This window comes from Pseudorca crassidens, chromosome 6 (assembly GCF_039906515.1).
Source record: "Pseudorca crassidens isolate mPseCra1 chromosome 6, mPseCra1.hap1, whole genome shotgun sequence".
NCBI lineage: Eukaryota > Metazoa > Chordata > Mammalia > Artiodactyla > Delphinidae > Pseudorca > Pseudorca crassidens.
Genome location: NC_090301.1, coordinates 45,090,892 through 45,107,493, shown reverse-complemented (window position 1 = coordinate 45,107,493; position 16,602 = coordinate 45,090,892). Strand labels below are relative to the sequence as shown.

The window sequence follows — 16,602 nt, the reverse complement described above, 5'->3', positions numbered from 1 at the left end:
ATATATGTGTGTATCATTATAATATGTACATATGTATGTGTTTGTGTGTATTTTTATGTGTGTGTAAAATTACTCCACTATCAATGATTTCAATTACTGAATCGACTTACAGTAGGACCTGGAGGTCCAACTCTGCCGGCAGAACCAGGAAATCCTGTAGCACCCTGGAAATATAATATCATATAAGTAATTTTAAAATAAAAATTAATTCTATACACTTTATAGGGATTATTAATTTTACAGGGATACTTAGGCCTTTATATTCCTCTTGTTATGACCAATATATATTTTTTCTTGTATCCTATGTTTTTGGGAATGGATCTGGATTAACTAGTAGGAAGGATACTATTTTTCTCTTTCCACTTTCCATTTCTCTTGAATACATACAAGTATATTGAAGGCAAGGGCTAGAATCACATTAGTATTTTATATAACAGAATTATACAAAGTACTTTGACATTATTCATTCCCTCTTCCATAGGTAATATATTATTTATGTTACATATGAGGCAGCTGGGTCTCCAAGATCAAAAAACTAATTTTAACCCAGATCTGCATCAAAGTTAAGCGCTCCTCCCACTACTGTATAGTTATACAACTAAAAATTTGTTGTTACGGGTTCAAATGAACTTTAAAATGGCTATAAAATAATAGGTATCTGTGGCTAGCTGTGTGTAATTCCCAGAGCTTCAAACCAACTTACAGGTGGACCCTGAGTTCCTCGACCACCTTTTAGTCCAGGAACGCCATTAGGACCCTAAATAGAACGAAACAAACAAAAGATCGCTATAGGATAGAAATATGGTCTAAACACAAGGTCAAACAGTGGGCACTGGACTCAAGTTGTGTCTTTTTTATTTGAAACTTACATGAGGGCCTGGGGATCCTGCTAGACCTTGTGGTCCAGGAGAGCCAGCATCGCCCTTCTGTCCTGGCTCTCCAGGTTCACCTTTTACTCCAGGCTGCCCATCAGGACCCTACATTAATTGAACAAATAAGCAATTGATCATAACACTTATAGATATATTATTTCATGATAATTATTCCTAACATATCATTTATTCATATATGGTATAATGGTGCTTTGAAATCAGTATAAGCATAGAAGAGAAGAAAAAGCCCTGATAAGATCTTTGAAGACAGTCTGAAAAAATGTTACACCACCACATTTTTATTATAACAAATAAGTATATAATTCAATATAATGCAAATTCATCCATTTTGGGGCCAGTTCATGAAAATATGTATTGAAAATGAGAATATTGCCTAGAAAACTATGTTTTCCAGAATCTTGAATATACCTTCAAAACACATGACAATGATAAGTAATTAAGTTCACTGCTGTAACAAGAGGAATGTTCGTTTGTAAATTAGGGATATTTGAAAATCATACCTGGGGTCCAGCAAAACCAACGGCTCCAGTTGGGCCATTTTCACCACGAGAACCCTAGAAGAAGACAAACATTACTGTAGCTTTCACATATTATTCTAAATAGGAACAGTATTTTAAAATGCAATTATATAAATTTGTAGTGTCTTGAAATGTACATATAGAGAAAGTAGACATATTGCTTGAGGAGGACTCTTAAGCGTGATGTAAAGGGTCATAGAAGAAATTTTCCAAGGCCCAAAGTCTCAAAGAAGCTTCTAATTTCTTAGTAAATGAGCTGCCTACCTAGACTTAATAGATTGTATAGAAATAATGCAATGATTTTTTTTTAAGTTTAATGAGAATAGTAAAAGGTGAAAACCAGGAAGTTAAAAGTAACGTAATCCAACAGGCATGGTTTTATAAATATCAAGACAAAATGATGAATCGTTTTACTGCTCAAGCTCATACTAAAGAACATCAAAATACTGTCACTTACAGGATTCCCACGGGAGCCAGGTGGGCCAACTAAACCTCGAGGGCCAGGTTCTCCCTAGAAAGCAGATTTTAGATTGTTATTGTCCAAAGCAGTGGCAAAACAGTATAACCGTAGGATTTGGGCCCTATGTGTAGGGCGGATGGGAGGAGAACTCTGAGATGATCTAGTCCAACTGTCAAATTTTATGAAAGAGAAAACATTATGAAAAAGATCCAGCATTCAAATCTCAGGATTTTAAGTCCACAAAATAACAACTTGTGACATTACCTTTTCTCCAGTAGGACCTGCAGGACCAGGAGGACCCAAGGGACCCGGAAGACCCTGCAATTAACATAACATAGGCATACTGAGGAAAAGAATGCACAGAAATCTCCATGTTTAAACAAACTAACAAAGAAGGGACTATTTTGTTACAGCTGACTGCTTTTGTAAAACATTACCTATTATAAATGATATAACTGTATATTCTCAATATTTTATATAGTCTAAAACAATTTCCAATGGATTTTCTCCACAAAACGTTTTAATCTCTTTCATCCAACTCAACTCCTCCATATATAACACCGTCTTCAAACATTAGTATGAAATTAGCGCTACCCTTCAACAGTGTTTCTGTGTTTCTTAGCTTATTTAATTTTGCTAATACCTATTTGAAATGTGACAGTAGATTGAAGAGGCTTTTCTTTTTTTGTATAGAATACTATATTCTTAAATTATACTAGTGAAATATCACTCCTTTATTTTTTTTAAAAAAGTGAAATTCTACTAAAGCACTCAGTTTTCCACATTCCCCTGAGATGAAAAGGAGTTGCACTACCCCACTACACTGAAGATGACGCTGTTCTCTGGCTCAGAATGTAGGGTGCTACCACATGGGGTTTTCTTGACATGAGGTTACAATCTTTAAACTGCTGCACTGTATTGGAATCCTTCCTAAGACAGGTTTTTTTCTCTCATATTTGTGTATTGCCTCTTCACAAGCTTTTGTCATTTAATTTCTGTATGCATTACTGCAGAAACTTAAGGAACAAAATGACTTTTTAATTTTATATCTGTGACAAGAACATAAGAAAACTGTGACCTTAAATTCTCTAGATCTATAATGAAACAATGTTCTGCCATCCGTTTACCTAATATACTTCCTTAAAGGATTTGATTAAATATAAAGGTGACTTTATTACATTCTCATTTTTTTCATACAGAAAAAAAGTGATTCATTTTTTTTCCTTTACCATGAGATTACAGCAAATGCTCTGCTCTGCTTCTTCCCTAAAACAACATATTTCCCTCACTAAAAATGAAGCAGTCATTGCTTAAATCTTGATCCTACTGCATTGCATTTTCATAGTTCAAAGGAACAATAGATATGTATTTCAGCTTTCTCCTTAAAATAAACTGTCAATGCATCATCTCTCCTTCAAACAGCACTTCACTACTTACTGTGCACTCCAGACCAACCATGATGTGAAATACAAACCATAAACCAGATTTACTTAGACCACTTTTTTAAAGTATTAAATCAAATATTAGATTTAATTAAAAGGCAAGAGATATTTTGAGTTCATAATTTGTTAAACTAAGTGTTTCACCCTTAATTAGCTTTCCAGAAAAAGAGAAAAGGGATAATTATCACTAAGGCTAAAACTTTTCTATAATTTACTTTATTTCTTTAATCAAAAGTTAATATAATCAATGTATTAACAGTGGCTCAATGGACAGAATCAAAATATTAACAGTGGTTCAGTGTCATCTCTTTTTTAATAGTATAACGGCTATTGTCAGGACACAGCATGACAACTAACAGCAAACCATGTCATACTGAACCAGAAACTATTTATCAAATATCAGGAACTATTTCCAGGAAATGCTGACTGTCTGAGCAACTGTAACTACCTGCTCTTACCTGAGAGGATCATTCATGTCTGAAAATATATTTTCAGTCTGATTGTCTGATTATCCTTAGAATTGCAAAGACATTCCATTTTTAAGGACATAAAGTTTGTTAAATGTCAATTTCTGGAAGGATATTAAACAATCCTTCTTTACATTTCACTTATTCAGCCTCTTTATCAATGAAAGCATTAATGGCGATTCATCATGCAGTAATTTTCTCACCCCTAACATCTAGTATATTGAGAAACATTTGTCACACCTTCGGCTACTCTGTAAAACTCTACTTGCCTGCACTGGAATGAGGTCTAAGGCAACTCACTAGAGCAGCATTTTAATAAAAATAAACATTGCCTATGAAATAAAAAGATAATAAAGATAAAGAGGGCCCCACCGCTTAAAGCACCAACCTCATATGCACAATAAAAATGTGTCTTACTTCATTCTCTCAATAATGACTATTTTTTGGCTTGTTCTAATTCAAGGTAAGCAAAATGAGTATCTGTGGTCCATCAGTGTCAAATCTCATCATTCTCCTAATCCTGACAACCATGGAAACATGAAACTTATTTTTAAAAGTTCAGGCAAATTCATATGATAATGATGATGTTGATTCCTAGCCCAGCTGCTGAAAGGAATGATTTCACTTACTCTTGCTCCATCATTTCCAGCTGTACCTTCAGAACCTTTCTCTCCTATGCCACCCTGGGAAAACATACAAAACACCATTTAATCATTTAATTGTCTTTTTCCTACACTTGCATGGAAGCTTCATGAGAGCAGGGACTTCTCTCTAATGTTCACAGCTGTATCCCCTTGAGCATAGAACAATGCCTGGGACTGAACACTTTCTAAGTACACATATACTGAAAGAATGAATGAATGAATGACTTGTGACTTAGGGTGGTAGAAGTAAAAGTCTGCCCAGGAAATCATTATCAGTAGAAAGTGTAAATGGATGAACTAAACAAACCAAACTTACTCTGTCACCCTTGGGGCCAGGAGTTCCTGCAATTCCTCTTTCTCCTGGCATACCTTGAAGACCTGGTGGGCCTGTATCTCCAGGGGTCCCAGTTGGTCCTGGACTGCCCTGAAATGAACCAACAATAAGTAAGCTCACCTATATTTTAAGGTTGAAACTATATGAAATTCCTGTTTTGGTAAATCAAAAATAGTAGAATCTTGGCAATTTCTTGTGGTTCAACCTAGTGCTTATATTTTTCATTTGGGAAAACTGACTCTGAGTTCATTTTAAAAAAATCAGATCTTGCTGTTTTGATTGTTGGTTTGTTTTCAACATTCTCTTTGGAGAAATTGGGTACCAATTCAAATAAAAATGATAGAATTGCCTTTTTATTTTCTTTTTTTGGCAACATCATAGGGATTCTAATAAAAAAAGAAGACATCACATTTAGAGAGTATTCCATTCTCTCTCTAAAGAACCCATGATATGAAGCTGGCTTTCAGGCTCATTCAGTAATTAAATTGAAGCAGATCTTCTTCAATCACTCTGGCCTTTGAAGGTAATAAGGGATCTAATATTATATGATCATGAAAAATTCTACTTCAGTTGTTTGCACTGAAGTTGGCCACACAGTCTTCTACCAATTTTAAAACAGCACCCAAAAGGAAATGGTACTGATTTTTGCCGTGTAATGTATTGTAATTTCGGATTTCAAAAGTGACATACTTTCATATATTAAGTAAGCAGAACTGTAGAAACTGAGACAAGGAAAATGGAGCATATGATTAGGAAGACATCCTAATAAATTACACTATTTTCGATTTATTAGCTCTGCTTATTAATAGAAGTCATTAATAAAAGTTATATAAATAAATATTAGAAACAGGTTTGTATATGAGAATGTATCACTACTTTATGTAGTGATCAAAAATCCCATCAAAGAAGAGATTCTTTTTTAGCTGACTCTTTAGTGCCAAAGAAAAGCCAAGAAGGTGTTCATTAAATATTTGTTGAAGAAATTATATAATCAAATATTTTGTAAAAACAAGAGAAATAAATAATAATAAATCCTAGTACCATTACGTGTTTATTGAGCAGTAATTTTAGACCATTTTAAACTACTGAGCTCACTACCATACTTACTTTTGGACCATCAGGACCGTGTCCTCCAGCCATTCCCTTCTCACCAGGAAGTCCGGTTATTCCTGGTTCTCCTCTTTCCCCTGGATTTCCTCGTTCTCCCTACACAACATAGGAATGTCAAACAGTCTCAGTGCTTGATCTGAAAATGGGTTAAAAGTGCTCCTGGATGGGCTTCCCTGGTGGCGCAGTGGTTGGGAGTCCGCCTGCCAATGCAGGGGACACGGGTACGGTCCGCGAAGATCCCACATGCCACGGAGCGACTGGGCCCGTGAGCCATGGCCGCTGAGCCTGCGCGTCCGGAGCCTGTGCTCCGCAACGCGAGAGGCCGCAGCGGTGAGAGGCCCGCGTACCGCAGGAAAAAAAAAAAAAAAGTGTTCCTGGAAATGTGAAAAATGACTTCTACTGGGGAAAAATTTAGAAATGAGCAACTATTAAGACTCAGTTTTCTAATTTAATAAGAAATAAACTTGAAGTAAGCATATACTAGTTTCACAGCACAAAATATTTCTCATAAGATTGATTTTCATTAAGTAAAAAACTGTAACAATTAAAGCCCAGTTTAAGATAAAAGATGCTTTTTCAAACTGAAGCCAATGGACACAAAGTTAATCATGAAGAAGAAAATACTTACTCTAGGTCCTAATGGGCCAACTGCTCCAGGATCTCCAGGAACTCCCTATAAAATACATTTTTTTAAATGAAAAACTTTCAACTGAACTTTAGGTATTTATTAGAAATCTTTCCAGATCATATACCTAATTTCTTCTAACATACTATTAGAAGTCTGACTAAGCCCATAATATTGAAGAAAGAAAAATATGTACAATTTTATAAACAATGGGATATCATATACATTGGATGGAAATACTTTTCCAGAAAAGTTTATATTATACCTGAATGATTGACTTTGGGCAATGAGTTCATTCAAAATATTATCTCACAAAGATATTACTTTTAGCAACAATAAAATAAAAGCAAAAGGCCTTTTATTTCCTAATGGAATGTGAAAAACTTAACAGAGGAAAGTGAAATTAAAAGCAATGAAGTACTAATCTTTTAAATAGAACCAATTCAATTCAATTTAATAAATATTCCTTGAACATATAATATAGACAACACACTGTACTAGGAATTTTGGGTTCAAACTAATGCTGTCATCACTACATTAAAAGTTTGTTCTTAACTAAAGGAAAATTTGTCATTTAAAACTTCTCTGTTTGATAAAGACAGTAACTACATCAAGTAGGCCTCCAGTCTTGTCCCTTGAAATGTATTGTCTTCATTGTGGCATGATCTTCCTAAAACCCAAATGTAATAGTATTTCTCTCTACTTAAAAGCCCTTCATTAGCTTCCCATTACTCTAATAATAAGAACAAACTAGACTCAAATTAAGACTTTCCAGGATCAGGCCCCTGTCATTCTCCAGCCTCTTCTTCACCCTCCTCAACCTGTATTTCACATTTCTGACCTACCAAACTTTTTTCAGCGCCTAAATTTGATCATCAAGCCTTTGCACTTGCTGTTTGCATTTCCTGGAGTATTTTCTTGCCTTCCCTCCTCCCCGCTTACCATCATTCTTCCTTCAGATCTTATAAAAGATACTATTTTGTCCAGGAAACTTTTTCTAAACCCCAATGTCTGAATTAGGTGCATCTTCTAGGTTTATACACACACAGTGCCTCTCTTACCATAGCATTTAGAATATGCTACTGTTGTAACTGACTTTCTATACTCTCTGTCTCCTAGTAAAATAAAATATAAGGCAAGGTCCATGTCCATCTTGTTCAATTGGTTCAGGCCAAGGCTTAGTAGAGCTTAGCACAGAGTGCTCAGCAAATATTTCTGAACAGTTAAATGAATGAATAAATCACTAAAAGAAAAATAAATTACATAAACCTATGTGCTGGTAAAATGACAGAAATAAAATGGTAAGTTTCTGTTCATAACCGTTTATGAAGCCTCCAGTAAAATGTACAGTAAGACATATTTAGTGATTAAGAACACAGTATAAGCACATGACCTGGGTTCAAATCATATCAGCTGTGTGACTTTGGGAAAATTACTTAACATCCATGTGCCTTATTTTCCTCATCTGTAAAATGGGCATAATAATAATAATAGTACCTAGTACATAAGAGTTGTTTTGAGGATTAAAGGAGATAATTAATTTAAAGCAAAGCAGAACAGAGCCTGACACATAGTAAGTGATATTATGTTAGCAATTTTTAGTATTGCTATCCTTATTATTTAAACACTTACCTGATCACCTGGCTTTCCACCTTCCCCAGGAGGCCCTGGAGGACCAGGAAGCCCCTAAAGCAAAAGTAAGAATATAAAATTGTGACTCTGTGGAAATTTAATAGGCCACCAGTGTTAACAGTTCACAATTCATAGAGCTCCCTGACTGTATTTTCAAGCAAAAGACATTATTTAAACACAAGTTAAGCAAAGCAAAATGAGAAACCTACATCCTCTAACATAACACAGCAGCTAGTCAGTTCGTAGGTTTAGATTTTCATTTGCACACCACTTAGCAAAAAAGAGGTAAGGATATAACAGTAGGTTCTTTATATTTGTGGAGCTTTTAATGGCTTTGAGAACAATACTTTAGGCTACTAGAATAAATATTGAAAGTTAGTCCTGACAGTTTTTTCCCCAAATTATGATTATCTATGCTATTAATATACCATCATATTTAATTAAATAAATCATGAAAATTTGTTCAACAAAAAATTTTAGACACTGTGTCAATAAAATTAGATAAGCCTCAATATAGTTAAATAAATCTTATTGAGATATTAAGAACATTTTATGATTTATAATTTGTTAATAGGTTTGGGGTTTGATCAGTTGTTCAGGGGAAATCTGTTCCTTCTCTTTGAGTAAAAATGTTTGATTTTGTCCAAATGTCTATCTTATTTACTAAAAGAGGAATGACCCCTTTGAAAATTGTAGAATTTCACGTCATTCAACCATATCTTTTTATAAAAAAGCATTTTGCTTAGGGGAAGAAGAAATGGAAGACTGAGTCAGTGCATACCTGAAAGCCAGTGGGGCCTGGAGGGCCCTGTTCTCCTCTCTCCCCAGCTAGACCCTAAGTCACGAAGGAAAGAAAACCATGAACATCAAGAGCCAGATCCTTATGTCTGCTTCCCACTTGTGTGAACCACCAGAAGTATTTATATTTATATTTTATAAAGAAATATTTATATTTCTTTGTATTTCTTCCAATCACAAGTTTTTCACTTTAGCAAGATAATAAACTAGTCCTAAATGTCAACTAATTGTACCATTTTAAGTCCCTGATGGTGAGAAAATATCTTCTAAAGCCAGTGAAGAAACTGATAACATGTGTTCATTTTTTATCCAAACATAAATGTCTGGAGCCAACTGTAAAATTTGGGGGGAAATTGACTATTGGCATGGAAAAATCCATTACTTTTATATGTCTAATCTAAAAGGTAATTAATGTTTCCATTGTAGTTTGTTTCTCAGTGTTATAAAAATTATTAATCAAACCTTCAAAACTAGAATAACTAAAGAAAGCAAAGCTAACATTTTAAAAAAGATATTTAAATTGCCCCATTCCAAAACAAATAAACATGCCATAATATTTCTGATTAACACAATTTTAAAATCCTAGGATGAAAATATACCTCAAAGGATAAATATTATTCCTTTTTAGTCCATCCAAAAAAACAAAACAAACAAACAAAAAAAACGCTTAAATAAATTTCTATAAGACACAATATTAGAAAAAAAACCCTGGTATAATCGAGTATTTATATATTTTAAATAAAATACAGTATAAAATATTTGTCAGACACTACTTTCCTCATATAATTTTCAACTGTGATAACATAGAGATGATGAGGTAGCTTTTACCATCAGCATTTCATAGAAGTTTAAAATGAAAAGACCAATAATTCTACTTAAAAAGGCAGAAGATGCCAGCACAGGAATCAAAAGAAAAGATATAACTGAAATTCTTCCATCTTGCACTTTTTTATTTACTTCCCCCCAAAACCTACCCATGAGTAAAGTCTCAGACAAACATCACTGAAGAATGCAATGTGAATATATTCTCACTAAAACTTACATACCGGGGGGCCCACAGGACCGGAAGGACCAACTTCACCATCTTTTCCAGGAGCTCCCTAGCATCGCAGAGAGATAATTTATGAGGTGAGACCATGAGAATTTGGGTAATTTCATATATATTTTTTTCTTTAGCAGAAAATGTGTAGTTACCCTCTGCCCAGGAACACCAGCATTTCCTGCTTCTCCAGGTTTTCCAGGGTCACCCTAAAGAATCAATGCAAACTAATTTAAATTTCAATCAGTTTGCTATAAACATGTCAGCTCCAAGTGAGGATTATGATGAGATGGCAACATTATACACTGTACTCACACTGCTACCTTTGGGGCCTGGAAGACCCATACTCCCAGGCTGCCCTCTGATTCCTATGGAGCCTGGAGGACCTGGCCGGCCATCCTCTCCTGGAGCACCCTACAAAATTGACAGGAGCAATGTAAGTTTCACATAAGTTCTCTCTGAATGTTACATCACCCAAATTGTCACTTGCCTTTCCTTACTACAAAAGTTATGTAAGTTTTAAATTAAGCCACGTTTTTATTTCAGTGAATCAGGACAGTTGAGTGTTTTTAAAAACAACTGCTGAGGTATTTGAATGTTTAGAATGGAGACTTTATTCTTATTCTATACACAAGCCTCATCTTTATGTCTCTTTACATTCTCATATTAATAGGGGAAATCTTCCTTCTTTCATTTACTCTTGTTTGTGGTAATGAAAACTCAGGACTTCCATTTCACATTTGCTGTATAAGGAAAGGGCCCAGAATATATGAACTTTCAAATTTATACCCACTTATCTCTTAAATGTATAAAATTGGAAGGATATCAAGAAATGAGAATGTTGCTAACAAATTCCACTAATATTAATAAATACATCATGGAAACTTTTTCACTTATGTCAGAGAAGCAATTACAATCTCCAGCATTTATTTCAATACAACGTTATCAATTTTTGGTCATTTTGAAAATACGCAGATCCTTAATATTTACTTCCAGGAGAGGAAGGTACATTTTAAACATGTAAACATGATCAGCATCCACCTGATCAAAAATGTTAACCTTAAATAAGCATCTTACCATGTAAGTTGCATGTCTATTGAGAAATATTAATGGTGGTGGACTTCTGTTTAAATTACTTACCAAAGGTCCAAGTTTTCCTTCAGGACCTTGAACACCAGGATTTCCTGTCAGACCCTAAAAATTAAAAGCAATTGTCAGTTTGTTGCTGACCTGCAACTGGAGTAAAGATTCTAAAGAGTAAAAATAGCACTGCATTAAAAAGATCCAGTTCCGCTTTGCAATGCCCACTCTCAGTAGCCTTAGGTTCCTCTAGACAAACTCACAGGACCATCATGGGCCCCACTCAACCTGGTTTCAGGATACAGGGCAGGATACAGGGCAGACAACACAACATGCAACAAGGCATCACATGTGGGACTCCCCACTGGGAGGAGTCCTCACAGCACAGCCTTCAGGCCCAGACTCTAAGCCTCCCACAATGGGAGGCCCGATGTGAGAGAATCAGTCTATGTGGTGGGTGCAGGAGCCACCCTGGTTTGAAATCTCACATAACCAATATTTGTAACAGCACCTTGGACATACTATACTGGTCCCAGCAAGGTGAATGCCCAGGTACAAGTCCCTGCAAACTCAGGAAATCCAAAGCTATGCCTCCTACCAGTTTTTTTAATCCATTCATAGTCCTCCAAGTCCAAATGCAGTCTACAATCAGGGATCATTTTTACTAAAAGTAATTGAATGGTCATTCAACTGGCATTCCACCTTTATCATGTGTCTAGGGAAGAATATCGAAGATATTTATCGAAGATGAACCCAATGCCTCTTTCTCACGTAGAAGGAGAAAGGGTTGTAGGAGACTTTTACTCAAATATCTAACACTGGGTTCAGGACAAAGAACTTATGTTGAGCCAAATGTATCTTTCCATGAAGCTTTCTGTATAATCCTTTTCTCTTTAAGGGGCATTGTTGACAACTGAATATAAGGGTAATTCCATAGTTCTAATGAATTTTCAAGTGACATTTTGTTAAAATGAAATTTGTCAGGAATTCTCTGTGCTAAAAGTCACATAAGTTGTTCATCAGCAAGTAAAGAAAAATCATAAAAATTGATAAAAAGGATTTTCTTTTCATATCAAGTGGTAAAATTATTAATACATACCTCTTTGAATAAAGGAGACTAGAAGTTTTTTTTTCTATACATGATAAAAATAGCAAACCATTCATTATTTCAAAAATAATGAATCAGGTCAAACCCAAAGAAAAAAACAAAGAAATGTTCCAAGTCGCGAAAGCAAGCTATTAAAAAAACCTTTAAGAAACCTTTAATGAATTCTCAGGAGCATATCTCCTGGGTTGATGTAGCCAAAAACTGCTGTGTTCTTACCCGAGCACCTGGAAGCCCAGGTTCCCCCGGACGTCCTGGATCCCCCTGACCTCCTTTAGGTCCTGAAGAACCTACAGGACCCCTCTCTCCTTGAGCCCCCTGTTCCAAAGCAAAGCAGAACATATCAGGAAAAAGGGAGTGCAGGGAAACAAAAGCAAGCATATATAAAATCCTTGTTTACAAATCAAACCACTGGTATAACATAAAAGAGTTTGTCAAAGTAGTTACAAAGACTTCTTTGTAAACCATGTCACTTCACATTTTGTTCTCATTTGGATTCCTTGTAGAATAGAGGTTTTTCATCATTAACTAATGAAAGTTGTGTTTAGAGCCTCACTCCAATAACTTAGATTTAGAAACCCCCAAATTTTGAAACAGTCTAAATTTCTAGATAAAGGAAAAAATATATATCGGCTAAAGGAAAGATTTATGGCCTATTCTTCTCAAGAATGTCCCTGGAAAGTTTGAAAACAAACTCCAATACACCTCCAACCATCATCCTTCTCCCCTAGACCTCTATAATGAAGAAATTGCACAAGAGGGATTTGGCAGTAGGAGTAACATCTGTGTCCAACTCTTTTCTAGATCTGGACCCATGTGGACCAAGGCTAGATCACCATGCTGGACAATGGCATCTTTTGCAACACTGCCCACAGGAGTGTCAACCTTGATAGGATAACCTTACCTTTGGTCCAGGTAAACCATCAGAGCCTGGAAAACCACGATTGCCAGGAGCACCCTACAAATGACCAAAATGTGATTCTTAATTGTGGATGTTTTTGTAATATATAATGAGTGGGTGATTTTTATTCTTAGTACTATAAGGTTTTAGGAGCTATGATCAACCCAACACAGCAATAGATATGTATAAGAAAAAATAACCTGACTATACAGAAAGACATTTTAAATTTTGAAAAATATATGTAAGTACTGAGCCAAAATTATTCAAATCAAAAAATATTTTACCACTTCATTGTAAAATTAAACATAGAGAAAAACTGATACATAGATATAGATACGAGAGGTAAAGAAATGGTACCATCTACCACAATCAAAATGTCAGTGATTGCAGGCATTAGTATTGTCTTTGATGTGAAGCCCTTTGCATTTTCTGAGGTTCCATACAAAAGTAAGGTGATATTGTTATTCTCCCTTTCAGACCTGTTTCATTATAGTCCAGTCACAGCAACCTTTTCTGGTCTTCAAAATCACTAAGCCCTTTCTGGCCTCCTGGATTTGCATTTTTTGTTTCCTCTGCTGAAAAATGCTTTTTCTCTCAAGTTTTCTTGCTGGCTCATCTTAATCTTCAGATCTTAGCTAGATGCCATCTTCTCAAAGAATCTTATTTCCTAACCACCTAACCTAATGCCACACTACTGTCATAAGTTACTCTCTACCACATCACCCTGCTATTCCCTAAGTGTATATGGCACTTATTAAAATGTGTAATTATATTTTTATTTACCTGTTAACTTGTTTATTGCTTACCTCCCCACTAAACTATTGTTTACTAGCCCCCGCATGAAGGCTGGACCCATAGCATTCTTGTTCACTGATGTATCCCAAGCACCATATACCAAATTGGCATAGAGCATTTGTTCAGTCAATATTAGATGAATGAATGAATGAACAATGATTAGACAGTTGGCTCCCTGAATTCAAAGATAGCCATACTGAACTGTGCAATGCACCTGCTAGCATTTCTCTTAATTGCTCTAGTTTTCCTCACTATTCCAAAAGTTATTCATGTACTTCCCCCACAACTATAAGAATTTATTCAATCATTCAAATTTTACCCTTTCTCCCATGGGGCCTGGAGGACCAACTGTTCCTGGATCACCTCGGGGACCTCGTTTGCCTTCTTCACCAGGTGGGCCTATTGGACCCTGAATACCATGTGGCCCCTATTGAAAACAGAAGGACAGATACCAGAAAGAGCCGTTTGACAAGGGAGTTATAGTCAAAAGATTCATTTAAATAAGTCAGTCACAAATTTTAAACTATATTAAGCAAACTATTTCCATCCAAAAGTATTATAATTCTCATTGTCATTATTTGAAGTACTTGAGTATTTTGGGCTTACATTTCTGGATAATATTCATGTTCTTCTTATCATTTAAAAGAAATAAAACCTTACCGGTTCCCCTTTTGGGCCAGCTTCTCCTTTGAAACCTGGAACTCCTGGATCACCCTAAAATAAAAACATTGATAATTTTAAGAACCAAGATATTTATCCAGCCCAACCTGCTTTAATTATTACAGTGAATGGGCCTTGAAAATTTTCTGCAGCTGAATCTGTACTGAATGAGCAGTATAATAATTTTTTTTAAATTATGCAAATCTTGTAGAATGTGTGTGAAATTTTATAAAATCCAGTATAGTTAGGTAGTAGTTTGTATATTTTACAGGGGTCTTCAAAAGATTTACTTTTAAAATCTTGTTTTTAATCATGCATAGTAGGATAATTAGAATTATTCAGTTATTATTACAATTTGATAATAAAAATTAGAACTAACAATGACAACTTCAATAGATAAATCTATTTAGAGTCTATTTTAGGAAATAGATTTCTTCACCCAAAATCAAAATAATTTTATATTTATGTTCTATTTATTGAGATTTGACAACATCAAATAGGGTATTTTATCTTTAGAGTATTCAAGAGTTTTGGGTATGTATGTCTTTATAATGCCAATTGTACTATAATTTGTGGGAACCAGATTGCTAAATTGAGAACATGATAAAATCAAATGTAAAATACCAACAACACGCATGTTTTTATAAATTCATCACTAGCATTTAAAAAGGGTTTATCAGCATAATCAAATTACTTAGATCAGGATCTAAAATATTTGTTTTAAGTAGTACTAGGAAACAAAGTTTTGTTATATATCAAGCTAAAAGATACATAAGCACAACTTCTCAATGTGTTTATTTCTTAAGAACTAACCGTATATTTTTACCAATAGATAAATATATGAATATAAAACATACAAATTTATACAAAATGTGGAAACTCATTCAATATAAACAACATGTTGGAAGCACTCTTCAAGAATAAATCTTAAGAAATAGCTGTTGAACCCATTTTAGCCAAGTTGTCATTATAACCCCCCATGAAAACTCCGTATTTCCCCATACTGGCTTGCAAAGTGTCTCCATATTTGTTATGTAACTCTATAAAATTCTATGAGGTGGATCATGAAGTTATGACCTTACTATTTTAAACAAAAGAACACTAAAATTTAACATAGTGCAATAATTTTCCCCTTTGAATTTAAACATGTAAATTGTACATTAATATTTGGCTTCCACTTTACAAAAATTCCTACCTTCTTTTGTCTCATTCAAATAAGTCACATTATCTATGTTTCACTGTATCTCATTGCATATTATTTCTCTGGCGATCTTAGTTGTATTATACTAATGGATAATAATTCTTTGATGGACATTACCGGTTGGCCTCGAATTCCTGGAGGTCCAGTGCTACCCTGAGGTCCTGGAGATCCAGGGGGCCCTGCTAAGCCAGGAGGACCAGAGGTACCCGGAGAACCCTATTGGAATGCAAGAGTAACATGATGAGCAGAGACCTAGGCACAAGTCTATGGTCACTGTTCAAAGGATTGCGCCCATTTGAACCTCATGTGGCATAAATGAAGTTAGTTACTCACTGTTGGGCCTTTGGCACCAGGCGTACCATCAGTTCCCACTGCACCCTAAAAGATACAGGAAAAGTTCATGAAATATTAAGCCATATCTAGGGTGGTATTCAGATGTCCACCCATCTCACAAAAGGAGGCAGAAAAATTACCAAAAAGAAAGAAAGGAAAAATAAATCAACCACCATTATATTATAAAAATCACTTTTATGACTAATTAATTCCCTTTTCCATAAAATAGACAAAATTTGCAGAGTTGACAAGGGACATGTTTTTTTTCATGAGTTCTAAACACTCATTCAGAATTGAAAGAGAATATATTAAAATACGTTGCCTTTGCTCAATAGTTATAAAACATGTCCAGCTTTCAGTGATAATTTCTAAATATACTAGGAACTTACAGGAAGACCTTGAGAGCCAACAGGACCCGGTAGCCCAGTTTCACCTCTTTGCCCCTGAGGACCTTCAGGGCCTCGTGCCCCAGTGGGACCTGCTTCTCCCTAAAGGGGTACGAGGAAAACGTTAATTTAAGAAAATATCAGTGTGGTGTGTTTCAAAGCTGACTGCTTATTTGGAG

At 35.1% G+C, this 16,602-nt stretch overlaps 1 protein-coding gene across 1 annotated transcript in view; it reads right to left on the bottom strand.

The window, feature by feature from the left end:
- The window catches only part of COL5A2 (collagen type V alpha 2 chain), a 143,975-nt gene that overhangs the window by 19,544 nt on the left and 107,829 nt on the right, over positions 1–16,602 (bottom strand). The window contains exons 19-41 of the mRNA XM_067741232.1: positions 16,427–16,525; positions 16,038–16,082; positions 15,822–15,920; positions 14,504–14,557; positions 14,163–14,270; positions 13,052–13,105; positions 12,367–12,465; positions 11,103–11,156; positions 10,278–10,376; positions 10,118–10,171; positions 9,970–10,023; positions 8,907–8,960; positions 8,126–8,179; positions 6,497–6,541; positions 5,866–5,964; positions 4,741–4,848; positions 4,410–4,463; positions 2,136–2,189; positions 1,869–1,922; positions 1,394–1,447; positions 870–977; positions 704–757; positions 111–164 (exon numbers count right to left, since the gene is read on the bottom strand). Coding sequence (XP_067597333.1) covers positions 111–164; positions 704–757; positions 870–977; positions 1,394–1,447; positions 1,869–1,922; positions 2,136–2,189; positions 4,410–4,463; positions 4,741–4,848; positions 5,866–5,964; positions 6,497–6,541; positions 8,126–8,179; positions 8,907–8,960; positions 9,970–10,023; positions 10,118–10,171; positions 10,278–10,376; positions 11,103–11,156; positions 12,367–12,465; positions 13,052–13,105; positions 14,163–14,270; positions 14,504–14,557; positions 15,822–15,920; positions 16,038–16,082; positions 16,427–16,525 — 1,611 coding nt within the window. The remainder of the gene's footprint in view (positions 1–110; positions 165–703; positions 758–869; positions 978–1,393; positions 1,448–1,868; positions 1,923–2,135; positions 2,190–4,409; positions 4,464–4,740; positions 4,849–5,865; positions 5,965–6,496; positions 6,542–8,125; positions 8,180–8,906; positions 8,961–9,969; positions 10,024–10,117; positions 10,172–10,277; positions 10,377–11,102; positions 11,157–12,366; positions 12,466–13,051; positions 13,106–14,162; positions 14,271–14,503; positions 14,558–15,821; positions 15,921–16,037; positions 16,083–16,426; positions 16,526–16,602) is intronic.